The 27,269-nt window shown below is 43.4% G+C and overlaps 1 protein-coding gene and 1 non-coding gene across 6 annotated transcripts in view; both read left to right on the forward strand.

Annotated features, from left to right (window-relative positions):
- ADORA3 (adenosine A3 receptor) overlaps positions 1-27,269 on the forward strand; it is an 80,980-nt gene that overhangs the window by 48,672 nt on the left and 5,039 nt on the right. Inside the window, exons 1-3 of one of the 5 annotated variants that reach the window (XM_024246754.2) lie at positions 10,083-11,753; positions 24,906-25,012; positions 26,637-26,984. In XM_024246754.2, the coding sequence (XP_024102522.2) occupies positions 11,404-11,753; positions 24,906-25,012; positions 26,637-26,984 (805 nt within the window). In that variant the 5' untranslated portion in view covers positions 10,083-11,403. Of the gene's footprint in view, positions 1-10,082; positions 11,754-14,310; positions 14,476-15,053; positions 16,248-24,905; positions 25,013-26,636; positions 26,985-27,269 lie in introns of those variants that run through there. The other 4 variants (XM_054529566.2, XM_024246761.2, XM_009246346.2 and 1 more) reach the window with 4 other exon arrangements.
- Positions 25,245-25,351, forward strand: LOC112130962 (U6 spliceosomal RNA). The gene has a single exon (XR_002913130.1). It is a non-coding gene; the product is annotated as a U6 spliceosomal RNA (small nuclear RNA).

Consider the following 27,269-nt stretch of genomic DNA (forward strand, 5'->3'; position numbering starts at 1 on the left):
ATGGGGAAGTCTGAGCATGGCTCCTGGCTTTAAGGGAGGCATGACTCTTTTTACCATGGCTTTAAGGGAGGCAGCATGGTATGATGTGTGTGTGTGTGTTCCAACACTGTATGCACACTCATATACTAGCAGTAAGGTGATGGCGGTTCTGGGTATGGTTCAGACTTTGCTGCTGCTTTTTTTTTTAAGTCAAGGTCTCATCCTGTCACCCAGGCTGGAGTGCAGTGATGGTGTGATCCTTGCTTACTGAAGCCTCAACCTCCCAGGCTTGACCTCCCTGACCTCCCAAGTAGCTGGGACTACAGGTGCAGGTCTATAATTTTTTACACCACTCCCAACCAATTTTTTCTGAAATTTTTTTGTAGAGACGGGGTCTTGCTATGTTGCTCATGCTGGTCTTGAACTCCTGGGCTCAAGCAATCCACCTGTCTCGGCCTTCCAAAGCACTGGGATCACAGGTGTGAGCTGCCGCACATCCCAGACTTTATTTGTAGCTACTACATCTACTCCCTCTTTGGGCCGTTGTCATCATCTCTGAAATGGCGAGTTGCACCTATTGCTTTCTATGAGCCATTTTGGCTTTACCACACAAGAGTTTAACATCTTAAATGATATTTATAAAAGGGTATGTGCATCCTCCCTTCATTTGGTCAAGACACTGCAAAGAGTGAATGTTTGGAAAGTAAAAGAAGGGACAGGGTTGTGAGGCCCATGTGCCTATGTGCGGTTTTCTGTGGAGGCTTCACCCTTTGCCCTCCTCCCTGAGATTCTTGGACCTTCTTCCCACAGCCCCTCCCACCAGCTCCCATGCAACCCCACCCCAACTAGGGGATGCCCTGCCTCCCTGCAGATGTTTCCAGTTTGCAGACAGCATGGAGTTCACGTTGGTCATTTGTTCCATTTGCTCAGAAACAACAGCTAGCATTATTGGCAGGAAATGGAGAGGGTGCCAACTCTGAGATAACACAAAAAGCCCTAGTCATGAGCACTAGGCGTGGGTGGGGTAGAGGGAGGGAGGGGGCATAGGATGGACCATCTGCAGTGACCTAGAGTTCTGTTAGCCCTGCTGAAGTCATGGTCACTGAAACCGTGTTGAACTTTCCTCTGGGACTGAGCAGGCCAGTTGACTTATCTTAGAGGGACAAGGACAGAATGAGATTTTTATCTTGGAGGCCTGGGAGAGACTGGAGAGCCTGGCTCCCCAGCCCAGCCCTGAGGCTAAACTCCCAACCTAGAATAAATTCTATTTATTTACTTCTTTGAAAGCAGAAATGTTTCCAGGGTTAATGAAAGATTAGAGGATGTTTTGTATTTCAGGTCAAGAGAAAATACAAATAAATGTAATGCAAATTAAATTACTGGCCTCATGTGCCTCCATGTTTGCCGATGTGCAGTTGTTTTGGCTGGAGTTGGCTGTAATATCCCCGCTTGTTGCTGTTATTCAGCAACCCTCACACCCTGTGCAGGAGGTGGCCCCTTTATAGTAGTGAGTAGTGCTGAGTGATCCGCCAGGCCTTCTAAAATGAATGACACTCAAGAAACAGAAACTGGGATTATTGCTCTGAATACTCTAGTTCTTGATATCTGGCCCTTAGAGGGCTTCTCCTGCAGCAACTGAGGGGGCCTGGGTGGCTCTTGGGGGCTGGTGACCTGGAAGACTAAATGTCTGGAAGCTGTGAACTGTCAGACCTGGGGCAGCCTTTCCCTGGGGTTCACAAAGTCCACCCAGCAGGCCTGCTTATGCTGACAAACCACTGCTTCTTGGCAAGGGTGGAGAAAGGAGAGGAAAATGTACTGCCTCCCACAGTGTCTTTTGGATACTTCCTATTTCTAAAGCTGGAGGTACCACTGGGGCAGTTGGAACAGGGATAGAGCACCTCCAGAGAAAGACTGAGACAATCAGCCCTGCAGAAACACAGGGTCTATGGAACACACCCTTGTGGCTTCCCAACAAGTCTGTATCTCACAGTTCAGTAGCCCACAGGGTGGTGAGTGTGGAATGACTTTCCTTTAATTCAACCTCTACCAAGCACCTTGTAAGTGGAAGTGGAGCACTGGTTGGGCACTGGAGTGGCTCTGACAGTGAAACATCAACCCCCAACCCCACCCAGCTGCAGCACTCACATTCCTGGTAGCTGCCCAAGGTGGTGGTGCAGGGGACCAAGTGCTGTGCCAACTGCCGTGCCTGGGTTACTTCATCCAGTCCGCAGAGGGGTATCTTATTTATCAAAGGGGGAAATGAAAGCACAGAGATAAAGCAGTTTGGCCAAGGTCATCCATTTAGAAACAGAGTTCAAAATAAGAAAGACGCAGCATATTCAGAAACACATGGCTGGAGCCTGAAAGTGATTTCTCCTCTGGAGCACATTGGGGTAAGCAGAGTGGGGCGGGCCTGATGCCCAGTGAGGAGGCACTAGAGTTCATGCTATGCTGGATGCACAGGTGGCTGTGTCTCACTGCAGCTGGACATCCATTAGGCACAGCTTGAGAGGGCCTGGAAGGCACTGCTGATGTGGGTAATGTAACTGATTAGCACCCACTATTCTGCCCACTAGCATGGGTTGACTGGCCAACTGGCAAAGGGCGAGTGCAGTGATGAAGAAGGAAGGGTCAGCTGTGTGCTTGATTGGAGGGCCCTAAGCTCTTTGGCCCAGGTTTCAGAAAATGGGGACAGAGTGACAAAGGAGCCAGTGAAGGGGGCTTGCTAGCAAAGAAACCTGGCTGCTTTTCTAGTTTTGACCCTGAACTGGCTACTCTGGGCCTCCGTTCCCTCTGGTGTTCCATCTTACTCCAAATGTGTTGTGTCCTAAAAACCCCATCATGAACACTGTGATTTGGGGCAAGATCAGTGGTCAGTGATCAGGAGTAATGTGTCAGACTAAGCTGGTAACTAGGGCCAGAGGTGGTTCCAGGTCTGGCAGATAGAATTGTGAACAAGACAAGCAAGGGGACAGACCAAAGACAAGCAAATGAACAAACGAGCTCTGACTGTGAAAGATGTGGCATACGAAATAAACAGAGAGGATGGAGAGAGCATGTGGATGTGTGTGTGTGTGTGTGTGTGTGTGTGTGTGTGTGTATAAAAGGCACCATTTGAGACAGATCACAGAGATGAGGGAATGAAATGGGTGGTTATAGGTAAAAATGCTGAAATAGCAACTGTAATGTAAATATTAGACATTCTGTCTGAGGGTTCCTTTAACTAGACCCAAATAGGTCACGTGGTGTTTTCTATCTGTACTGGTTTGTGATTGAAGTTAGAAGACACAAAAACCTACTTTTTGTTGAGGAGGAGGTCTTCCAAATATCCCTTCTGATTCCTCACTGGACATAGAGAGGTATAGCCAGCATTCTTACAGGTAAGGAGAAGACAGACCTGAGAATAATACATAATACATTCAACTGGAATTTATTGCAGGTTTCTTACGTGGCAGGTATATTTTAGGATCTTCGTGCTTTGGGGAGAAGGGGAGTGGGAGGAAGACACAAAAATGAATAAGACATAATTTCTTCATTTAAGGAGTTTACCAGCTAGTGGGAGAAGCAGTCATGTAAATAAATAACTACAGAATAGTGTAGTAAGTGCTCCAAGAGAGGAATGTGTAAAGCGATGTGGGAGTGCAGAGGAAGAAGCCATCAACTCAGCCTGACAGTAACTTCAGTACTTTGTGGAAATAGGTGGGGCACACACCAATAAAAATACATTCTTCCTGGGGGAATCATAGCATTATGGTTTACCCAGTGCGATTCCTAATGAAGCATTTCCTAAATATTGCTGGATGTGGGTGCCCGTGAGTGCTGTATTAAAAGACTCACTTCACATGAGGGGACATTTTCAGTCTCATCAGTTTTTTCTCTTTTGCCAAAATTGATCATTGAAAATGTTATTTTGGACCACTTGTGGGAGAAAAAAACCCTCACCCCCAAATCATGGGGGTTCTGACAGGTATTCCTGCATGACAGACTGGACCGATCAACCTTCAATATGCCTGAAAATAAATGAGTACTCCTTCTAATGTGAGTTCTACGGAGTTATTTCTTACACCTTGCACACTGCCAAAAATGATGTGCAGCTCCTCATGAAAAACAGGGCCTGACAGAATTACTAAAACTCGGGTGGTCAAGGAATGATATGGGGCACAAAGGCATCCTAGAAAACCTAAGTCAAGTGTGATTACCGAGACCGAACATCGGCTCTGACACTCCTGGCTGCTTACACACAAATGAATGAGACAAAGCTCTGCCACTAACCAGATGAACAAGGCAGTCTAGTTTATTAAGAAAAACGACCTCTTTTCTAGCACTAAAACTCCTCAGAGAAATTTATCCTATGAAACTTTATGTAAGAGACATAGCAACAGATAGTATTTTCGATGATGATGAAACGCCGAGACATACTTCATAGGACAGTTTTTTTATATTAACCTTTCATAAAAAGCAGAGGGACTAAGGTCATCTGGGAAGGCATTTCAGCAGGGAACTAAAGTAAAACGATTTTGCAGTGCTGTTGTCTGATCAGGGAGTAGACGCAGGAGGTGCGGGTAGGGAGTGTAGACGAAGGGCCTGCTGGCTGCTCTCCACGGGCCTGGAATAAAACTCTTGGCTGAGCTTTGACAGGAGCTGGAGAGTAGACAATTGACGCAGAATGCACGGCCTTCAATAGCTGGCCCAGCCTAGGAAGCAAGTCTACCCATTAGGATACCGAAGAATGTCTGCCCAAAATGGCAGTTTGGGTTTTGGCATAATTGATATTGGACTGTTTTTGTGTGGCTCATTGAAAGAGCCAGGGCTTTGCAGCCAATATAGACTTGGGTTCAGGCCCTAGCTCTGCCATTTGCTGCTGTGCTGCCCAGAGTGAGTCAATTCTCTCCTAGCCTTAGTTTTCTATCTGTGAAATGGATCTAATAATACTTCCCAGCAGGATTGATATAGAATTGTGACTGATGTATGCAAAACACCTGGCATAGTGCCTGGCACATGTGAATTGGCATTTTATCAATGGCAGCTCTTACAGTAATAATTATGAAAGGACCTTGTGCAGTAGGAGGGGAAGACACATGCCATCAAAATCAGGAGGTTGCTTATCTCCCACTGTGGCAGTAAGGTTTGCATGCAATTCCGTAAGAAGTTTCGTCCCATTTGGTAGGTAGCAGGTTAAAAGAAGGAGGCCAGGACATTGTCCTACTGTAAACATTTGGGATCAGTAGTTGGTATATCCAGAACTCATTCCTACACTTCCCGGTGTTTAGATAAAGGGCATGAGAATCAACATCAGGATCCAAAGTCTTCCTGGGTGAAATCAAGGGATGAGGCCCTACCACCGTGAATAACCCCTGATAGGGGTGGGGACACCTGGCCTGAGCACCCAGAAGCCTAGGACTGTGATAAAGAGGAGGCTGGGTGGCCAAGAGACATGAGGCTTTTGGAGAAATCTTGGAAGCTCTCCAGCAAAGGCTGGGAAGGTTGACCGGTGGGACCTGAGCTCACAGGAGGGGAAGGATAGGTCAGAGGTTGACGGATGCCAAGGGAAGGATCAATGATATATGTGGCTAAAAATTCCACTGCAACCCCCTACTGGCAAATCCCTCCTGGTCTTCGCCATTCTCATCTTAAGCGAGGAGACCAGGAGCTGGGCTCCCATCCTGGTGCTGCTTTTGTTTGTTTGTTTGTTTGTTTGAGAGGGAGTCTCGCTCTGTCACCCAGGCTGGAGTGCAGTGTTGCGATCTCACCTCACTGCAACCTCCGCCTCCCGGATTCAAGCGATTCTCCTGCCTCAGCTTCCTGAGTAGCTGGGATTACAGGCGCCTGCCACCACGCCCAGCTAATTTTTGTATTTTTAGTAGAGACGGGGTTTCACCACGTTGGCCACGCTGGTCTAGAACGCCTGACCTCGTGATCCGCCCGCCTCGGTCTCCCAAAGTGCTGAGATTACAGGCATGAGCCACCGCGCCTGGCGATGTATGATCCTGAGCAGATCACTCATTCCCCCTGCCTCAGTTTCCTCCTCTGTGAGATGAGATTGATGATACCTGCCTTGTGAGGTTGTTGAGTTAATTAAGTAAAGTTGATTGTGGGAGGAGCTTTGCACATGACAAAGCAAAACACAAATACTGTTTTTATTGGAACAGTCACAGGTTTGAAAGGCAAAGCTGCTTCTCAACCTTCCGGAGTCAGGAGGACTGAATTTGGTACTGCCCAAGAATATTCTATGGGATTGGATTGACTTTAGGCAGTTGGCTACCTATTCTCGACCCCTTTGCCTTCCCTTAATTCTCACTTCTTTCATTTTCTGCACCATCTGAGGCTGCTGGTTAAGCAGTTTCAAAGGAGCGTTTCAAGTTCTTCCCGTTTTCTTTCTCGGCAGCAGCCTGGGTCTCGAATGACAACAGAAACGTGCTGCCCTCTGGTGGCCACCATTGAGCATAGCGCCTCAGCTGGGACGCAGGAATCATTCTTTCAGACGCTTGAAGCTGATGCTACCGTGCTAAGTCTCCGGCAGCTGAAACGCTTCCCGACTTTCTGAGTGCCTTGAGTTCAGTTAGCTGAACCCTTCTCTTTCCCCCGGGGCCTGGAGACCTCCTGACACACTCGGTGTGGGTGAGGGGGTCTGGAGGGTGAGGCTGAGCGCCCAGAGCAGCTCCCCTTCGTGGGGCAGGATTTCCTGTTGCTCAGAGTGAAGGAACCTTGACCTCCCTTTCCAGGCCTCACCCTCCCTCCCACCAACACTGGCATGGAGTGAAACTCCTTGTGCGCAGACTACAGCCTGTGAGTCTTGGGCTGCTTGGATTGGCCTCAGTGGCTGGGCCCTGGTTAGAAGGCCCGTGTGGACAGCGGCTCCAGATCAGCCCCCAGCGCGGGAAAGCCCAGCCTGACCCCCGGGGCTTGATGGAGAGGCAGAGCCCGGAGAATGGTGGGGGAGGGGCCTAGGAAGCGCCACCTTCAGGGCTGACCCTGAGCACTTGTCTTTTCTAAGCCTCAGCTGTCGGCTGGCAAACATGAAGCTCTATAAAAATATAAGGCTTTGGGGAAGTGGTGATGGGGCCAAGAGGAAGTGAGCAAGCTGATTTTGTGCAACTCTGCAGACGGCCGTGGGGTGGGAGACAGCCTTGGGCAGAAGCCCCACCTTTCGCCTGCCTGACATCCGGTCTCAGCTGCCCGTGGACCAGCTCTAGGGCTCCAGAGGCCTTTTCCCTGGGCTCCTGCTAACACTGCATCTTACTGTTTTTGTAGGCTGGCAACTGGGGTTTTTTAGGCTTTTCTGAGAAGCTGCAAAGGATCAGATGAATCATCTCTCTTGCCAGCCTCTCAGATTGTTAAGCGGAACCCCAAGGGCAAGGTTGCAGCCTTGTGGTTGAGCTGTGCCCAGTGACATCAGACCCAAGTAGGCCCCAGGCCAGGGTTTGGGACAGGTGAGGCCTTTCCCCTCCAGTCACTCTTCCTGTGATTTAAGCCAATGGTTTTCTCCTAGATCTTTGCTTCCCTGATGGAGTTCAGGTTCTTTTAGTAGAATTTTAAAATTTATTTTTAATAAAAAAAAATAGAGGTGGGGTCTCACTATGTTGGCCAGGTTGGTCTTGAGCTCCTGGCCTCAAGCAATCCTCTCACCTCAGCCTCCCAAAGTGCTAAGGTTGCAGGCTGAGCCACCACACCCAGCCTCTTCTAGTAAAATTGAAAACAGCCATGGTCTTTCTTTTAGGTGGGAAATTCTCCTGAACCACAGTTAACCACAGTTAACATATATATATGTGTGTGTGTGTGTGTGTATATATATATATGTGTATATATATGTGTGTGTGTGTATATATGTGTATATGTGTGTGTGTGTATATATATGTGTGTGTGTATATATATATATATATATATATTTTTTTTTTTAAGAAAAAATTCGTACCTTGATCCAATAAAAATGGTTTCCTTTCTGGCCCAGAGCTCACGTTGGGGCCCCAGCCTTACCAGCGGCCTGCTCATGCAGTCATCTCTCTGGTCCTGCCATCTCTTCCTAGCTCAGAGCAGTTGCCAAATCTACATTATACTTGCGCTTTGTGCCTATAGTCTTGGTGGCTACTTTCTTTTTTAGATCTGAGAATACTGATCTCTACTGAATTTGATAGCATGGCAACATCAAACCCAGGGACTCCTTGTACTTTTGAAAGGTTTGTAGAATTTATTTGCTCATTTACTTACTGAGGGCTGCCATTCAGAACCTGGGTTCTGAAGCAGAAGCCTGGGTTTGAATGCTGGCTTTGCCACTGCCTAGCTTACAACTTTGGGCAAGTTATTTAACCCCGCTGAGCCTCAACTTGCTCAGCATAATGGTAGTATCTATTTCATTCGAGAGTATTGAATGAGTCTGTGAATATAAGCTGCTTAACACTGAGTAGTTGGTATGATGGAGAGCACTTAAGAGTCCTCGCTGATTTATTGTTTCCTTATATACCCAATGCCTAGTTTATGCCACCTGATTCACTGAAGTGTTTTCCTATTCATTCATCAAAAATGTACTGAGCACTGATGATCTGCCAGGCATCATAGTAGGGATGAGAAATGCAGAAATGGAAAGTGGTGGTCCCTGCCCTCCAGGAACTTACAGGCTAAGCAGGGAAGTCATATACACACAGCACAGTGCGGTCCCAGAGGAGAGGTGAAGACTGGGAAGTTTTCTTCAAGGTCCTGTTGGGGAACAGTCTTAGAGGAAAAGTATTTGTTTTCTAGGTAGACTTGGGGGAGAAGGGCCCTGCAAACCAGACAAAGAGTGTGTGCACAGGGGAGAGGAAGCGAAAGAGAATGACTCTGAGCCACGAGTTGCTCAGTGTAGTGCAGCCAATGGTGTCTGTGCGGACCCAGGTGACAGGAGACTGCAGAGGCTGGGAGACCCATCAGAAGGGTATAAGCCACTCTAAGGAGTCTGGACTTGATCCTGAGGCAATGCACAGACCAAATGGTTTAGAAGGGGCAGGGGTCATCCTGGGCATTGAGCTCTGGCGTGGTTCCTCTGGTTGCCTGAGGCGCCGAGTAGGAGGCTGCAGCATCTACTTGAGATGTGATGAGGCACATGACCAAGAGTGGCTGTGCGCCACGGGCTGTGGGTGCAGTGGTAGGAATGGGCAAATGAGGTGACCTTCTGCCCCAGCCTCTCTGTCCTCTTTCCCAGATTGCCTTTTGGTTTTCAATCTAGGGTCAGGTTCCAGGCCAAAATGTTAAGTGACTGTGAAAGTCCTTCCCCTCTGTTCTCAAATCACCCCACCCCAGCAGTGGTGGACCTTGTCTATTCAGAGAACATGAAGGAAGGGATTCCCTTGTTCACAGAAAAGAAACCCCCGTGGTATGTGCAGACAATTCTGAGGGTAGAATTCCCAGATGGGCAGAGGTGGCTGGGCTGGTGACCCTAAGTGTGTCTCCTGCCTTTATTCTCTCTTGTGGGTTATTCTTTCATGTGTTATCTTGCCTACAGCATGCTGTGTTTGGACACAAACCCCTTTCCTTGGTTTCTCTGATCCAGCTGAGATGGACTGATTCCAAAAGAACTCACCTACGTACTGGAGTAGGGGAGGGAGGGTTTTTTGCAGTGTTTAACCAAGGTTCAAAGAGTGCTATACAGTGAGAAAGGCTTCTTTTTTTTTCTTTTTTTTTTTTTTGGCAGCGTGCAGCCTCCTAGAAATTTCTCGTGGTAACTTCCTTCTCTGAAGCACAGATAAAGAAAACAATTACAGTAGAAACATTTATGAGGGACACATTGGAGGCTGATGAAGCTTTTCAAGTTCCAGCAGTGCAGGGATGTGGGCAGAACTGACATTGGAAAATACTAGAATGATGGAAATTCAGTTGGAGAGGACTGCCCTTTTTAATGTCTGGGGAGTTTGCTCAGGGAGAAATGACAAGTCTGGCGGGGATGAGTGTGGGATTTGGTAAGACTTGGATCAACTTGGGATACAGGGTGGGGGTCGGGAGCGGAATCAATGAATGATGCCGGAGCAGAGCAACTAACAAGAGGACCCTGATGAGCCCCAGGCAGAGGCGTCTCCTTTATGCCCCACTCCAAAGTGTTTGTTAGTAAACACCAGAACACCATTGTTGTTACTACTGAATTTTATTTTGGGCTGTACATATTTAGATGCTTAAGGTAAAAATGATAAAGCTCTCAAGCCACTGTGTGGGCTTGGGTCCAAGTGTTCCTTCTTGCTGCCTCTCTAACACGCCTGGTTAAAATAATCCCTTTGGGTGGTGCTGAGAAGCACCTGAACCAGGTGGGCTCCCCAAATAACAATGGCGTGCAAGTGTCTGGTTCCCAGAAGTTGGTGACTAGGTAAGCAGCTTCAGGGAGAGGGGGCTGATTCCCAGACAGTCACCTGTTCCTGCGGGGATGGGACTGAGGCTTGGGGAGTGTGGGCAGGAGGATATGCCATTTGATTCTGTTGCACACATTCTTTTCCCTTCTTTCTGTATGTCTGGTCATTCTGCTATTCTGTCGTTCCTCACATAGGTTGGACATTGGCCGGCTGCCAGTGTAAGGGCCAGTGTGATTTTGCTGGGGTGTGAGCTGAGAAAGAGAGGTGGAGGCTAAGCAGGTGTGATGCTTCGCAGAGGTGCTGAGTTTTTGTCCTGAGCAGGGAATCTTTGCTTATCCCTTTGACCAAGGATCTTTGCTGCAAAGGCTGGGTATCCGCTGTGCTCAGCAAAGCGTCAACTCGTGCAAGAGCTTAGCAGGAATAGTTCTGGCTAAGGTTAGGAGGCTGCCACCAAAGTCTCTTTTTTGTTCCTCTTCTTCTCCCGTTTGCCTCCTTATCATGAGATCTTTTTGCTAAGCTGGCAGAAAGATTGCATAGTCAGTGCTTCCAGCTCCACTTCCACCTGATCCTGCACTGTCATCTGGTCCCTGAATGAATGAACTCTGATACCCAATCTTGTCTTGAGCCCTCTCTGTGCCACTCATGACTCCTCTTCTGCTCTTTCCATCTTTTTGCTGAGAGTTCTGGGCTCTGTACTTCCTCTTAGCCCATCTCACTTCCTGAAACACCCCTGAAGAGGGTTGCTTATCTCGATGGAACTCAAAAAGCCAAAAAGCTGCAGGCAGAGGCCTTGAGGACATCTGTTTGGGGAACTAAGAGCAGCAGCACTTTCAGATTCAGTCCATATAGAGCCGTCCTACAGCGTTCTGGAAACTTGAGGATGTGCGGCGCATAAAGGGGCTGGAAGTGACCCACCTGTGATGAGCCCTTTCTAAGGAGAGGGGTTTCCAAGAGATCACCTCACCAGAAAAGGGTAGGAATGAGCAAGTTGGGAATTTTAGACTGTCACTGCACATGGACCTCTGGGAAGACGTCTGGCGAGAGCTAGGCCCACTGGCCCTACAGACGGATCTTGCTGGCTCACCTGTCCCTGTGGAGGTTCCCTTGGGAAGGCAAGATGCCCAACAACAGCACTGCTCTGTCATTGGCCAGTGTTACCTACATCACCATGGAGATTTTCATTGGACTCTGCGCCATAGTGGGCAACGTGCTGGTCATCTGCGTGGTCAAGCTGAACCCCAGCCTGCAGACCACCACCTTCTATTTCATTGTCTCTCTAGCCCTGGCTGACATTGCTGTTGGGGTGCTGGTCATGCCTTTGGCCATTGTTGTCAGCCTGGGCATCACAATCCACTTCTACAGCTGCCTTTTTATGACCTGCCTACTGCTTATCTTTACCCACGCCTCCATCATGTCCTTGCTGGCCATCGCTGTGGACCGATACTTGCGGGTCAAGCTTACCGTCAGGTAGCCTGTGGCGTGGGGTGGGCAGCAATTGAGACACCTGGGAAATGAGGCTACAAAGCCCAGAGCCCAGACTTTTTGAGTAAAAATGAATCCAAATTGGCCCTTGATGTTGAAAGAGGGCAATAAGTGTCTTTTTGTGATATGGTCTGTGAGGGGGTTAGCAACAATGAGCTGGGATTCAGGAGCTAGAATCAGAGGAATGCTCCAATCCTTTCTCCACTGACTAGGGGTGGGTGCTCAATCCCTCCAGCTATAATTACTAATCCTTGGCTAAAAATGATGAAATCTTGATGCATCTTTAATTAGTAGAAAATGCTCTTCAGTTTTAGAAATGATAAAAGCCTACTAGATAAGACTTATTATTTTAGGAGAAGCAGGCAGATAAGAATAAGAGGAGATAAACTGATGGTTCTGTTGTTTTGCAAATGTAGGTTATTATTTTATCTTTGCTTCCTATTCTGTGTCCACTTCAATGTTGAGAAAGGGATTCTTGGAATATATATATATATTCCAATATATATATTTATTATATTAAACGTATATATCCCATATATATTTATTATATTAAACGTACATATCCCATATATGTTTATTATATTAAACGTACATATCCCATATATGTTTATTATATTAAACGTACATATCCCATATATGTTTATTATATTAAACGTACATATCCCATATATGTTTATTATATTAAACGTACATATCCCATATATGTTTATTATATTAAACGTACATATCCCATATATGTTTATTATATTAAACGTACATATCCCATATATGTTTATTATATTAAACGTACATATCCCATATATGTTTATTATATTAAACGTATATATCCCATATATGTTTATTATATTTAATGTATATATCCCATATATTTTTATTATATTTAATGTATATATCCTATATATGTTTATTATATTTAATGTATATATCCTATATATATTTATTATATTTAATGTATATATCCTATATATGTTTATTATATTTAATGTATATATCCTATATATATTTATTATATTTAATGTATATATCCTATATATATTTATTATATTAAATGTATATATCCTATATATATTTATTATATTAAATGTATATATCCTATATATATTTATTATATTAAATGTATATATCCTATATATATTTATTATATTAAATGTATATATCCTATATATATTTATTATATTATATGTATATATCCTATATATTTAATATTTAATATAATAAATATATCCTATATATTTATTATATTAAATATATATGTCCTATATATATTTATTATATTAAATATATATGTCCTATATATATTTATTATATGAAATATATATGTCCTATATATATTTATTATATGAAATATATATGTCCTATATATATTGATTATATGAAATATATATGTCCTATATATATTGATTATATGAAATATATATGTCCTATATATATTGATTATATGAAATATATATGTCCTATATATATTGATTATATTAAATATATATGTCCTATATATATTTATCATATTAAATATATATGTCCTATATATTTATCATATTAAATATATATGTCCTATATATTTATCATATTAAATATATATGTCCTATATATTTATCATATTAAATATATATGTCCTATATATTTATCATATTAAATATATATGTCCTATATATTTATCATATTAAATATATATGTCCTATATATATTTATCATATTAAATATATATGTCCTATATATTTATCATATTAAATATATACGTCCTATATATTTATCATATTAAATATATACGTCCTATATATTTATCATATTAAATATATACGTCCTATATATTTATCATATTAAATATATACGTCCTATATATTTATCATATTAAATATATACGTCCTATATATTTATCATATTAAATATATACGTCCTATATATATGTATATTTTTCCTCCTCCTCCTGAGATGTGAGAGCTTTTTTCGTAAAAATATTCTTCATTACATGTGACCATATGAATAGAACGAACTGCCAAATGGAGAAATCTACTTCCCCAGGTGACCTAAATTGCATTGGTCTCGTGTTTCTCCTCACTTCTCTGGAGGAAAGAGCAGAGTGAGGGAGCTACAAACAAGCTTTAGATGTAGACAGTCTGGGTTCAAATCCCAGATTAGAGATCTGATCTTGAACAAGTTGTTTAACTTTATCTCCTTTGGTTTCCACTCTGTATCACAGTGGTTACGATGCTCGGAACTCAGACTTACCTTGTTTTAGTTTTAGCCCCACCACTTCTAACTTGTAGAAGTTACTTGTTTGTGTTTCACTTTTTAATCTACAAAATGGGGATAATTGCACTATCCTCATAAGATGAAATGCGTTAACATATGTAAAGCTCTTAGAAACATACCTGTCACACAGTCTGTGCTCAATAAATGGTGGCTATCATTACTATTATTTTCACAATTGCCATCAATAAAATTGAGGTTATAATAAAATATCTCCTGTTTGTTGTGAGATTTAATTGAGATAAAAATCTACTGATACTTAACTATATTTGTTTCCTTTTTGTGGTCTGTATAGGCTGCTGTCAGGAAGGACAGTTTAAGGAGAAAGGGGGACTCTTACTGGATGAGTCTTTAAAGGTCTCTGAAACACTTCAACACAATTTTGTAACTTCATTGATTCATTTAACTCAAATACCAAGTATGGATGCCCATGAAGATAGAGAAGCAGGAGCAGGCACAGGTAGAGGGGAAGTGTCGGGGAGGCATAGTATAATTTATGAGAATCTGCAAAACAGCCAAACAGAACAGTGCCAAGAACAGCAGGCAAGCTTGCTTTGAGAATATCATTTCTCACCAGGCAGACAATCCTAGGAGATTTTGATGAATCTCAGCTCCCAGGAATTGAATAATTCTTGGGCTTACACCTTATTGGGAACAGAAGGAGCAAACTGAGTTTAAGGGGGACTGAAACTGCTGAATTCACCTGTGGATGTTTTTGAGTTAAAAAAAAAAAAAAAAGAAAAAGAAAAGATAGGTAACTGTTGTATAGCTCTCAGGAAGTGGAGCCCTGAGTGGAGCACGTAAGCACTTGACTCTAGGCAACATCTTCCTTACCCATTCAAGAGTGTTCTTCTTTGGAAAAGTCCCCAGAGAAGTTTCCTGGATTTTTCTCCAATCGTTGTCTGCTCATCTTGTCTTCATATCCAGTGGAGTTTAGCTGGAATCACCATAGAATATCAATGCTGCCCTCTCTTAGCAGAAGATTGGAGAATTAAGAGAGTATATGCCTTTCTCACCTCTCTCTCTCTCCTTTACCAGCTCCATCTCCCCTACCCTTTAGCAATTACTGCTGTGGACTCACTGGCTGTCTTCATTCACACAGATACAAGAGGGTCACCACTCACAGAAGAATATGGCTGGCCCTGGGCCTTTGCTGGTTGGTGTCATTCCTGGTGGGATTGACCCCCATGTTTGGCTGGAACATGAAACTGACCTCAGAGTACCACAGAAATGTCACCTTCCTTTCATGCCAATTCGTTTCCGTCATGAGAATGGACTACATGGTATACTTCAGCTTCTTCACCTGGATTTTCATCCCCCTGGTTGTCATGTGCGCCATCTATCTTGACATCTTTTACATCATTCGGAAAAAACTCAGTCCAAACTTATCTAAGTCCAAAGAGACAGGTGGATTTTATGGACGGGAGTTCAAGACGGCTAAGTCCTTGTTTCTGGTTCTTTTCTTGTTTGCTCTGTCATGGCTGCCTTTATCTATCATCAACTGCATCATCTACTTTAATGGTGAGGTACCACAGCTTGTGCTGTACATGGGCATCCTGCTGTCCCATGCCAACTCCATGATGAACCCTATCGTCTATGCCTATAAAATAAAGAAGTTCAAGGAAACCTACCTTTTGATCTTCAAAGCCTGTGTGGTCTGCCATCCCTCTGATTCTTTGGACACAAGCATTGAGAAGAATTCTGAGTAGTTATCCATCAGAGATGACTCTGTCTCATTGACCTTCAGATTCACCATCAACAAACACTCAAGGGCCTATATGCCTGGGCCAAGGGATTTTTACATCCTTGATTACTTCCACTGAGGTGGGAGCATCTCCAGTGCTCCCCAATTATATCTCCTCCACTCCACTACTCTCTTCCTCCACTTCATTTTTCCCTTGTCCTTTCTCTCTAATTCAATGTTTTGGAGGCCTGACTTGGGGACAACGTTATTATTGATACTATTGTCTATTTTCCTTCTTCCCAAATAGAAGAATAAGTCATGGAGCCTGAAGGGTGCCCAGTTGACTTACTGACAAAAGGCTCTAGTTGAGCTGAACATGTGTATGGTGGTGACTCATTTCCATGCCATTGTGGAATTGAGCAGAGAACCTGCTCTCAGAGGATGCCTAGGAGATATTGGGAACAGAAGAAATAAACTGAGTTTAAGGGGGACTTAAACTGCTGAATTCACCTGTGGATGTTTTTGAGTAAATAAAAGCTAATAGCTAACCAAAGTGTAGCTCTTTGCTGGGGTAACTTGGGGCTTAAAGACCCAGCTGGCTGTCTCTGGCACTAAGCTTGCTTGCTACTTGGAGCCATGTGGTGGCATACTCACCTTCTTACTCCTAGCCCCAGAACACCCTGATCCTCATTCCTGGGTTCATCAGAGCATTTGTCAGCTTTATGAACCATTCATCTATTGTGAGAGAAAGAATCCTATTCATTTCCCCTGGTGTTTTGTTCTCATAGGAGTAGTGGGGGTAGGGCAAAAAGAGACAATGGATAGCTATTATTTGTTGAGCCCTTTTCTTTTCTTTTTTTTTTTTTTTTTGAGACAAGGTCTTGCTCTGTCACCCAGGCTGGAGTGTAGTGGCTCGATGGCAGATCATTGCAGCCTCAACATCCCTGGCTCAAAGGATCCTCCCACCTGAGCCTCCCAAGTGACTGGGACCAGGTACATGCCATCAAGCCCAGCTTATTTTTTTATTTTTATTTTTTATAAAGACAAGGTCTCTTTATGTTACTCAGGCTGGTCTTGAACTCCTGTGCTCAACTGATCCTCCTGCCTTGGCCTGCCAAAGTGTTGGGATTACAGGTGTGAACCACTGCACCTGGCCGTTTGAGCACTCTCTATACACTAAGTACTTTGCATGCATTATCTCCTTTGATCCTGACAATCTGTGAGGTAGGTACCTCACAGATGATCACAAAATGATCATCTCCATTTTGCAGAAGAAAAAACTGAGGCACAGGGAAGTTAAGTAACTTGTCCATAGTTTCATGATTAACAAATAATAGAGCCAGAATTTAAGTTTAACCCTGCCTTATAGGAGAACTCAAGCTTCTTGCCACCTATTCTCAGACATAAAGAGGAACTTGTAACATTAAAGCCCAAACTTTCAAGCTCATCTTATGTACAATTAACAGATAGGCACAAACTACAACTTTGTACGCTTGAGGACTTCCAGATTTTTGCCTTGGCTACTGTTGCTGATCTCTAATTAATCAGGATACTAGACAGGATAGAGTGCCAGTCACATCTTCTGAGCACTGAATGTGGCTCTAGAGATTCAAGGTGTCATCTCTGGTTTGATCTATCCAAATTTGCTGCTGTGAACTCTCACTTTCAAGACAACATTTTAGCTAGACAAGAGCAACAAGATGGAGATTTCAATTAAACAACATCAAAGTGGGTAAGCGTATCTGAAAATGAGATTAATTCTTAGCCAGTCCTGAAGGTTTATCCTGAATCTAATTTTAGGCCAGAGCCTGATAACCAAATTTACCTTGTTAACATTTCATTTCAGCAAAGGAGCCTTGCTTCTCCTCCTGTCAGCCCAGGAATCAAGAATCCTAGGTGTTTCCCTTCTGATTTGTGGTATTTAAAAGGCACTTCCAGGATGAGGCCCTAGGTTTATTCTAGGGCTTTGGGTGTCTCAGGCACACTGTTCACCTTGGAACAACTTTTGCCCCATTGGAGAAATGAGAGGAAGGGTCCTGCAGCCCTCAGTCTCCTGGTAATCCCCGCACCATGCTTCTTAATTTACAAACAGCTTCTAACGTAGATACACTATGTTGTACACTACGTTGCCATAGGAACACTTAACACTGCCTTGCTTTTTAATACTTGATTTAAATGGACCACTTCCCTCAAGACAAAACAACATTCTGTCCTGAGTCATTTGGTATCCTTAGCTTCTGAGTTTCGGAACAGCTTTTACTGTTTTCTTTTCTTCCCTCTTCCTCCTCCTCCTTTCTGTCTCGCTCTCTCTTTTTTTCTTTTCCTGATTGCCACAGCTTAGCAAATCCACTGATGGCTTGCTGGGAGTTGTGTTTTTTATCTTTGTCTAATGGGAATCTCCTGACTTAAGGTGTTCCATAAGCCCAGGAGTCCTCACAGTGAAAATAAATATCTTTCAAAGTAAACTCAAAAAAGATAAATGAAGAATCACTTGTGAGGAGCTTGGTTAGAAGTGACAAGATCCACTCTGGTTTCAGGTTTAGAGATTAGTGTCACAGGAGCCAGGCGCAGTGGCTCACGCCTATAATCCCAGCACTTTGGGAGGCCGAGACAGGCGGGTCACGAGGTCAGGAGATCGAGACCATCCTGGCTAAAACAGTGAAACCTTGTCTCTACTAAAAATACAAAAAATTAGCCGGGCATGGTGGCAGGCAGCTGTAGTCCCAGCTACTCAGGAGGCTGAGGCAGGAGAATGGCGTGAACCCAGGACGCGGAGTTTGCAGTGAGCCAAGATCGCGCCACTGCACTCCAGCCTGGGTGACAGAACGACACTCCGTCTCAAAAACAAAAAAGAGAGATTAGTGTCACAGGACTCTCCTAGGAACTCCTCTTCTGGCTTGCTCTCTCAGCTAAACGGTAAAGGATAATTGCAGGCTTTTATTCTAAAGGAATAAGATTAAAAAGGCCACCCAGACAAAACTGAGGTTTGCTTCCTCCCTTTCCTCCATATGAATAAGCTGGAACTAGGGTGGATGTTGAGCAACTGGGTTTATTTGCCTTATTTTAAAAATCAAGACAACTGGGGAAAAAAGTAGAGACCCATCTAATAAGAAGAAGCAAAGGCTATTTATTCTGAGCTTGCTATAGCAAGGAGGTCAGCTGTAGTCACTTGCATTTTGGCAGAGTCTCAAAGGTAGGCAGAAGAGTGGGAAACATTTATAGTAGCATAAAAACACAAACTTAAGCACATTAAAATTTTAATGAGTTTATTGGAGCATTCAATGATTCATGAATTGGGCAGCACCAGACTACAAGTGGTTCAGTGCTCCACCAAAGGAGGTGAGAGAGGAAACTTTCATGAGATATTTGTGAAAGTAAGACAAAGAAAATATGTTTTATTGGTTAAAGTGGAAAGTCCCTAGTTTGAGGTTAGTTTGGTGGTTTCTGATAGGTTAAGCTTAAGTTTTGTTTTACTGTTTGCACTGAGTTGGGTTTCAGTTTGCTTTATGTAGGAATCCAAGGCACCAGAGCCATCTTTGACTAATGGCTGTCCAATTAATTTTTTTCATCAGTGAAAAAAGGGAAAGACTTTAGGTGTGCCTTGATTGGAGGCTGTTGGCTTGGGGAAGCTGTAGGCAGGGTAACTAGAAGTGGGGCAGCCTATTTGATTAACTGGGGGCACACACACATTTGGCTTTCTTGGTTGATCCTAAGTTGAAACTGGGGACAAAAATTAGGGGAGTTTTCAGTTATTAATCAAGTCCTGGCTATTTTTTAATGTCTCTTTTTAAAAATTTTAATATTTTTATGTTTTAAACTTCTATTTTAGGTTCAGGGATACCTGTGCAGGTTTGTCATATAGGTAACTTCATAGGTTTGTTGTATAGATTGTTTCATCACCCTGGTTCTAAGCCTAGTACCCAACAATTATTTTTTCTGCTCCTCTACCTTCTCCCACCCTCCACCCTCAAGTAAGCCCCTGTGTCTGTTGTTTCCCTCTTTTTCTCCATGTTTTATCATTATTTAGCTCTCACTTATAAGGGACAACATGCAATATTTGTTTTTTTGTTACTGCATTAGTTTACTAAGGATAATGGCCTCCAGCTCCATCTATGTTCCTGCAAAGGACATGATCTTGTTCTTTTTCATGGTCACATAGTAGTCCATGGTGTATATGTACCACTTTTTAAAAATCCAGTCTGCCATTGATGGGCATTTAGGTTGATTCCATGTCTTTGCTATTGTGAACATACACATGTATGTGTTATTATGATAGAACAATTTATATTTCTTTGGGTATATACCCAGTAATGGGATTGATGGGTTGAATGATAGTTCTGTTTTTAGCTCTTTGAGGAATTGCCATACTGCTTTCCACAAATTAGTTATACATGAATTGAACTGATTTTATTTAGTAATTGGTTCAATTAATATACTAGTTGAACTAATTTACACTCTCACCAACAGCGTATAAGTATTCTCTTTTCTCTGCAGCTTCACTGGTATCTGTTATTTTTTGACGTTTTCATAATAGCCATTCTGACTGGTGTGAGATGGTATCTCATTTTGATTTTGATTTGCATTTCTCTAATGATCAGTGATATTGAGCTTTTTTTCACATGCTGTTTGGCCACATGTATGTCTTCTTTTGAAAAGTGTTCGTGTCCTTTGTCTACTTTTTAATGGGCTGTTTGTTTTTTTCTTGTAAATTTGTTTAAGTTCCTCGTAGATGCTGGATATTAGACCTTTGTCAGATGAATAGTTCGCAAATACTTTTCCCATAATATCTTTTGCTGTGCAGAGAAGCTCTTCAGTTTAATTGGATCCCATTTGTCAATTTTTGCTTTTGTTGTGGTTGCTTTTGGCCATTTCATTATGAAATCTTTGCCAGTTCCTATGTCCAGAATGGTATTGGCTAGTTTGCCTTCCAGGGTTTTCATAGTTTTGGGTTTTACATTTAAATCTTTAATCCATCTGAGTTGATTTTTGTATATGGTATAAGGAAGGGGTCCAGTTTCAGTCTTCTGCATATGGCTAGCCAGTTATCCTAGCACCATTTATTGAATAGGAAGTCTTTTCCCCACTGCTTGTTTTGTCAGTTTTGTCAAGGATCAGATGGTTGTAGGTGTGTAGCTTTATTTCTGGGTTCTCCATTCTATTCCATTGGTCTATGTGTCTGTTTTTGTACCAGTACCATGCTGTTTTGGTTACTGTAGTCCTGTAGCATAGTTTGAAGTTCAGTAATGTCATATCCTCCAGCTTAGTTCTTTTTGCTTAGGATTGCCTTAGCTATTTGGGCTCTTTTTTGATTCTATATCAATTTCATTGGTAGTTTGATAGGAATCACATTGAATCTGTAAATTGCTTTGGACAATATGGCCATTTTAATGATATTGATTCCTCCTATCTATGAGCATGGAATGTTCTTCTGTGTTTTGTAATTCTCATTGTAGAGATCTTTCACCTCCCTGGTAAGCTGTATTCCTAGGTATTTTATTCTTTTGTGGCAACTGTGAATGGGATTGCATTCCTGATTTGGCTCTTAGCCTGGCTGTTCTTGGTTTATAGGAATGCTAGTGATTTTTATACATTGATTTTGTATTCTGAAACTTTGCTAAAGTTGTTTATCAGCTGAAGGAGCTTTTGGGCTGAGACTATGGGATTTTCTTGATATAGAATCATGTCATCCACAAACATGGATAGTTTGACTTCTCTTCCTATTTAGATGCCCTTTATTTATGTCTCTTGCCTGACTGCTTTGAGTCCTGGCCATTTTGGGTTGATTGTTAAAGGGGCCATTGTTTGGCTTTCTGGCTTAAGGTAGCAATCTGACTTCCTGTAAGTCTGACTTACAGCAGGCTGGCTTACTATTTATTGATTAGCAGCTGGTTTCCTGAGCAGGTTGCTGCAGGTTCCAGGTCAGGATTCTATTTTCATATATGGTGTGGCCATAGTCCACTTGTATATTCAGTTTCTTTTAGCCAAATGCACAATTTCTAAAGAAACGCTGCTCTCAGCTACTATAGCTGAGTATGATGGGAATAAGAACACTTGGGCTGCATCCTCCTCCAACTACTCAGATGACAGATATCTGTAAAGACCCTTTGTAAATTCTAATATGCTCTACAGTTTTACAGTATTATAGCTATTGGGAAAGCAGCACAATGTTTGTTTTCCTCCCAGATTTACCATCAAATCATAGTGGCTCTAGTAGCTGTGTGAATGTGGGCAAGCTACTTAAACTTCTGAGCCTCCATTTTCTTCATTTGTAAGATCAGATTAATAATACCTGTGTCAAGGTTGTTTTTGTTTTTTGATTTTTACTTTTTCTTATGGAAAACTTCAAACATACAAAAGTGGAGTGACTGTCTTAGTCTGTGTTGCTATAAGAGAATATCTAAGGGTGGGTAATTTATGAAGAAAAGAGGTTTATTTGGCTCACAGTTCTACAGGCTATATAAGAAGCATGGTGCTGGGACCTGTTTGGCTTCTGGTGTGGGCCTCATGCTGCTTCCACCCATGGTGGAAGGCAAAGAGGAGCCAGTGTGCAGAGATCACACGGTGAAATCAAGGGAAGCAGGGCGGGGGGAGGTGCCAGACTCTTTGAAACAATCAGCTCTCATGGGAACTAATAGATTGAGAACTCACTCATTACCATGATGACAATGATGGCACCAAGACATTCATGAGGGATCCGCTCCCACGGCCTAAACACTTCCCGCTAGACCCCACCTCCAACATAGGGGATCAAATTTCAGCGTGAGGTTTGGAGGGTCAAATATGCAAACTATAGCAGACTAGAAGAAGGACTCCTTATTTAACTATTATCCTGTTTAGTAGTTATCAAATTATGGCCAATCTTATTTCATTTGTGCCTGTATCCACTTACCCCACCTGACTATCTTGAAATTTTAGATATTAAGTTATTTCATCTGTAAACTTTTCATTTTCTATTTCTAAAAGATGTTGTAAAAATTATCTGGTTTATTCTTATTGCCTATTTACCTTCCTATTTATACATCTAAATAGAATTAAAGTTAATTCTGTGGAATTAATACACCAAGTAATATTCAGAATACTAGTAGACACATCATTCATTCTCTGTAACTCTAGCACTTTCATTTACTTTAGAGATACTTTTTTTTTTTTTTTTTGAGACAGCGTCTCACTCTGTTGCCCCGGCTAGAGTACAGTGGCACTATCTCGGCTCACTGCAACCTCCGCCTCCCAGGTTCAAGCAATTCTCCTGCCTCAGCCTCCTAAGTAGCTGGGACTACAGGCACGCACCACCACGCCCGGCTAATTTTTGTATTTATAGTAGAGATGGGGTTTCACTATATTGGCCAGGCTGGTCTCGAACTCCTGACCTCGTGATCCGCCCACCTCAGCCTCCCAAAGTGCTGAGATTACAGGCATGAGCCACCGTGCCCGGCTAGAGATACTTTTTCATGTCTTGGGCATTTTGCTGATATCTGTGCACAATCCATTTCTCTTTTTGCTGCTTTCTTTGGTTTCATGTTGCCATCTCTGAGCAATGCTGAGTGTGTTTGTTTAGCATGAAGTATTGTCACAGATAAGGAATGCCTCTTAAAAATATAACAACAATATTTGCATTAATTATTCATTGCTGTGCAACAAATTACACCCAAAACTTAGAGGCTTGAAATAGCAATCCTTTATCATCTCTTATGGTTTCTATGGGTCAGGAATTCAGGGGGCATTTTGGTTGGGTGGTTAATGCATGGTGTCTCATGAGGGTGCTAGGTCTGCAGTTCTCTGAAGGCTTGACAGTGGCTGGAGGATCCACTTCTGAGGTGACTCTCACATGTCTGGTGAATTGGTTTTTCCATATGGGCCCCTCTGTAGCCTACTCAAGAGCATGGTGGCTGACTTTCCCAAGAGGGAGCAGCATGAGAGACTAGGGTGGAAGTTGCACGCCTTTTATGACCTAGCCTCTGAAATCACATGCCATCACTTCTGTCATATTTTATTGATCACACAGGCCAGTCCTGATTCATTGTGGGAGGCGACTACATAAGGGCATGAATTCCAGGAGCCACCGTGAGGGTTGGCTATGGCAATGCCATTATCACATCTCAAAAAATAAATCGAAGAATTATATCCTAATAGTATCACTGTCCATATATTCTAAATTGTTTGCTTCAATCAGGATCCAAATAAGTTCCACATATTATAATTTGTCATATGTCTCTTAAGTCCCTTTTGATCCATAGATTCTCCTTTCCTTGCTTCCTTTTTTATTTATGTAATTTATTTGTGAAACTCGTAGAAGTTTTTGATGAGGAACAACTGAGGTGATGTAGATAAAAACCTGCCATCATGAAGGCTTGCTGCTTGCCCACATGCTGACTTCACATGAGTTAGAGACAGGCTCCCCTTCCTCCAGAGAGGACATTGTTGCATAACTTGGACAATCTATGTATGACCCTTGATGGGATGTGCTGGCTCTGGGATGTGATAAGTAGCACCCAGCTTAACTTCACCTGAGAGGTGGTTCATTAATTCAAGCTTTTAAAGCCAGTGGTCAGAGCACATGAGTCCCATTAGAATCAGGAGAAGCTGCTGCTGCATAGATGAATCTCCTTGCTTTGTCCCAGCTCTTCTCAGGAAAGCTTTCAGGAAGTCTGAAGACCGCAGCCCAAACTGCAGCCACCCACACTTCCACCTGCTCACATGTTCCAGGTCCCAGGCACGCAGGCTACTGACAGCTGGCATGCTCCACCCCTGGCCGTACTCCCCAGATGAGCCTGCAGTGTCCACTTGGGAGCTGGGTTAGTTAAGAATCTGATTACTAGGATTCCTCTCAACTGTTTAAGAAATTGGGCCTCCAAGATTGGTGGACAGACAAAAGGAGTGGCCTCTGATGATGCCAGGACCATTGGCAGCAGGACAGGGCACAGTAGAGCACATACAAATGGGTACCAGTGATGGTTGTGTGCATGTGCTTTTCTGAGTGTGGGCCAGAGCCCATTTATGCGGGAGGGAGATCTCTACTGCCCACAATTTTCTTGGTTGCCCCGTCAGTAAGTTTATGTCTATGAAGAGCTTGTGGTGTGGTGCATTGTGCAGTGTACCTATACATGGCAGCACTGCTTGGACTAACTGGTTGTTTTCCCTTTTCACTGGTCTTTTCAAACCAGGATAAAGCCATATTAAGCTGAAGCATATCTGTTTCCCTTAAACAGATTCAGAATTCCTGGGCTCCCTGGGTGCATTCTATCATTCCAGTTGAAAGTTTGCTTCCTTCCTGTCATGTGGCTCTTCATACTACTCTCCTTGGCTCTCATTTCAGGTAGGATGGGGGACGGAACAGCTTCAGCCCTTTAAGCTGTGGCCTTTCCAGAGACTTTGCACTGAAGTCCTCACTTACTTGGAGTCCCTGCTGATTAGCTCAAACCATCTAAGGAGTGGGATGGGAAAATAAAAGGCGATGAAATTAGGTCTTGTCCATATTAGTTCTTGTTCTTAGCTTAGATAAGAGAGTTTGTGAGGAAATTGAAAAGCTTGACTAAAATGATGACTCTGCACTCGCTTTGGCAGCACATATACTGAAATTAGAATGATACAGAGTAGATTAGCATGGCCCTTGTGCAAGGATGACATGCAAATTCATTATGCATTCCATATTTTTCCCCAGCATCTCCACTAAAATAAAATAAAACGAGAGCTCTGTATTTTCTCTTTTAGTTCACCCAGGTTCCCCCTTCCCCCTTCTCCCCTCAAAAATATATGTGCACATATATGAGGACACGACTTTCCCCTTTCCACTTGTGCTTGACCCCAAAGATGAGACTTGGAACACTGGCCTTTTCCCAGCTCTGTCTGACCTTCAGTTGTGTGGCATTTAGAGTTGCTGAACCTTTCTCTGGGTCAGCATTCATACTTATAAACTGAAGATCATGCTATCTTCTTTGTGGGGTTGTTATGAAAACAAAATGTTATAAAGAACCTGAGCCTGCATCTTAATGGTCTTTGCTATACTTCTGGAAGGCTGAGAGAAGGATGGGCTCTGCTGTCTCATCTCATCTCCTCTTCTTGGTCGGACACTTTCCCCGCCATGGTCAAGCTGGACATGGTGTGCGTGACTTCCTCATTGTGCAATATCCTGAGATGATAGAGGTGCCTATGCTGGTCTTGTACGGAGGGAACATGAAGTTCTTATCCCCTAAAGACAGAACATGACTTCCTCTGTTTTCAGCCCTGTGCAGCCAGCAGAAGCTTCCAAACCTCACTTTCTTTCTGAGGGTGCTAAGGTGGGGTGGGAGCTAGGGACAGAGGGCCTCATAACAGTAAGCCTCAGGCTCTTGAAGGCCCTGGTCAAGCAATGGTAGGAGGCCTCCATATTTTACCCACCCTTAGGCCAGGGAAAAAAACTTCTCCAGGGTTGCTTTATTAGTTTGCTAGGGCTGTAATAACAACAACAGCAACGAAACCACAGTCTGGGCGGCTGAAACAATGGAAATTTATTTCCTTATGTTATGAAGGTGGTAAGTTCAAGATCAAGGCATCTGGCAAGTTTGGTTTCATTTTGAGGTCATCTCTTGGTTTGCAGATGACTGCCTTCTGGCTGTGTCCTCATGGGCCATTCTGCTGTTTGTATTGTCAGTGTCTTAATCTCTCCATCAGCTGAATTGAATTAAGGACTACCCCAATGACCTTATGTTAACTTAGTTATCTCTTTAAAGGCCTTATATCCAAACACAGTCACATTCTGGGGTCACTGGAGGTTAGGACTGAAACATATGAGTTTTGAAGGGGACATAGTTCAGCCCATAACAGTTGCCAGTCAAAAAGAGGCAAAAATCAGCCTCCTATTCTTTAATTAATTATCCTTCAGGAGGGCAGGAGCTGCAATGTTTTGAGAGAGCAATGGTTCCTGGGTGTGTGCATGTGTGCGTGTGTGTGTGTTTTCACAGATGCCATGGTCATGGATGAAAAGGTCAAGGAAAGCTTTGTGCTGGACACGGCTTCTGCCATCTGCAACTACAATGCCCGCTACAAGGATCACCCCAAATACTGGTGCCGAGGCTATTTCCGTGACTACTGCAACATCATCGCCTTCTCCCCTAACAGCACCAACCATGTGGCCCTGAGGGACACAGGGAACGAGCTCATTGTCACTATGTCCTGCCTGACCAAAGAGGACACGGGCTGGTACTGGTGTGGCATCCAGCGGGACTTTGCCAGGGATGAGATGGATTTTACAGAGCTGATTGTAACTGACAACAAAGGAACCCTGGCCAATGACTTTTGGTCTGGGAAAGGTAAGGAGCCTGCCTGGGGTCTGGCTAGATGTGACCCACAGCCATGGGTGTTTGCTGCTAAGAGAGCACTCTCTGAAGCCAGTGAGCCCCAACTCAGACTCCCACTGGGTACTTTGGGCCTGCCTGACCTCTCTCTTCCTCCAGCAAACATAGAGTGGTCATTAACAGTGCTGGGGAATAGCTGGAAGCTGGGGACAAGGAGGATGTCTGTGCCCTGGGGCACTTTTAGAACTTCTCTTCCCTTGCAGCAATCTGGTTTAAGGACCTTAGAAGAGGCTGACAGGG

Source organism: Pongo abelii, chromosome 1, assembly GCF_028885655.2.
Source record: "Pongo abelii isolate AG06213 chromosome 1, NHGRI_mPonAbe1-v2.0_pri, whole genome shotgun sequence".
Classification (NCBI taxonomy): Eukaryota; Metazoa; Chordata; class Mammalia; order Primates; family Hominidae; genus Pongo; species Pongo abelii.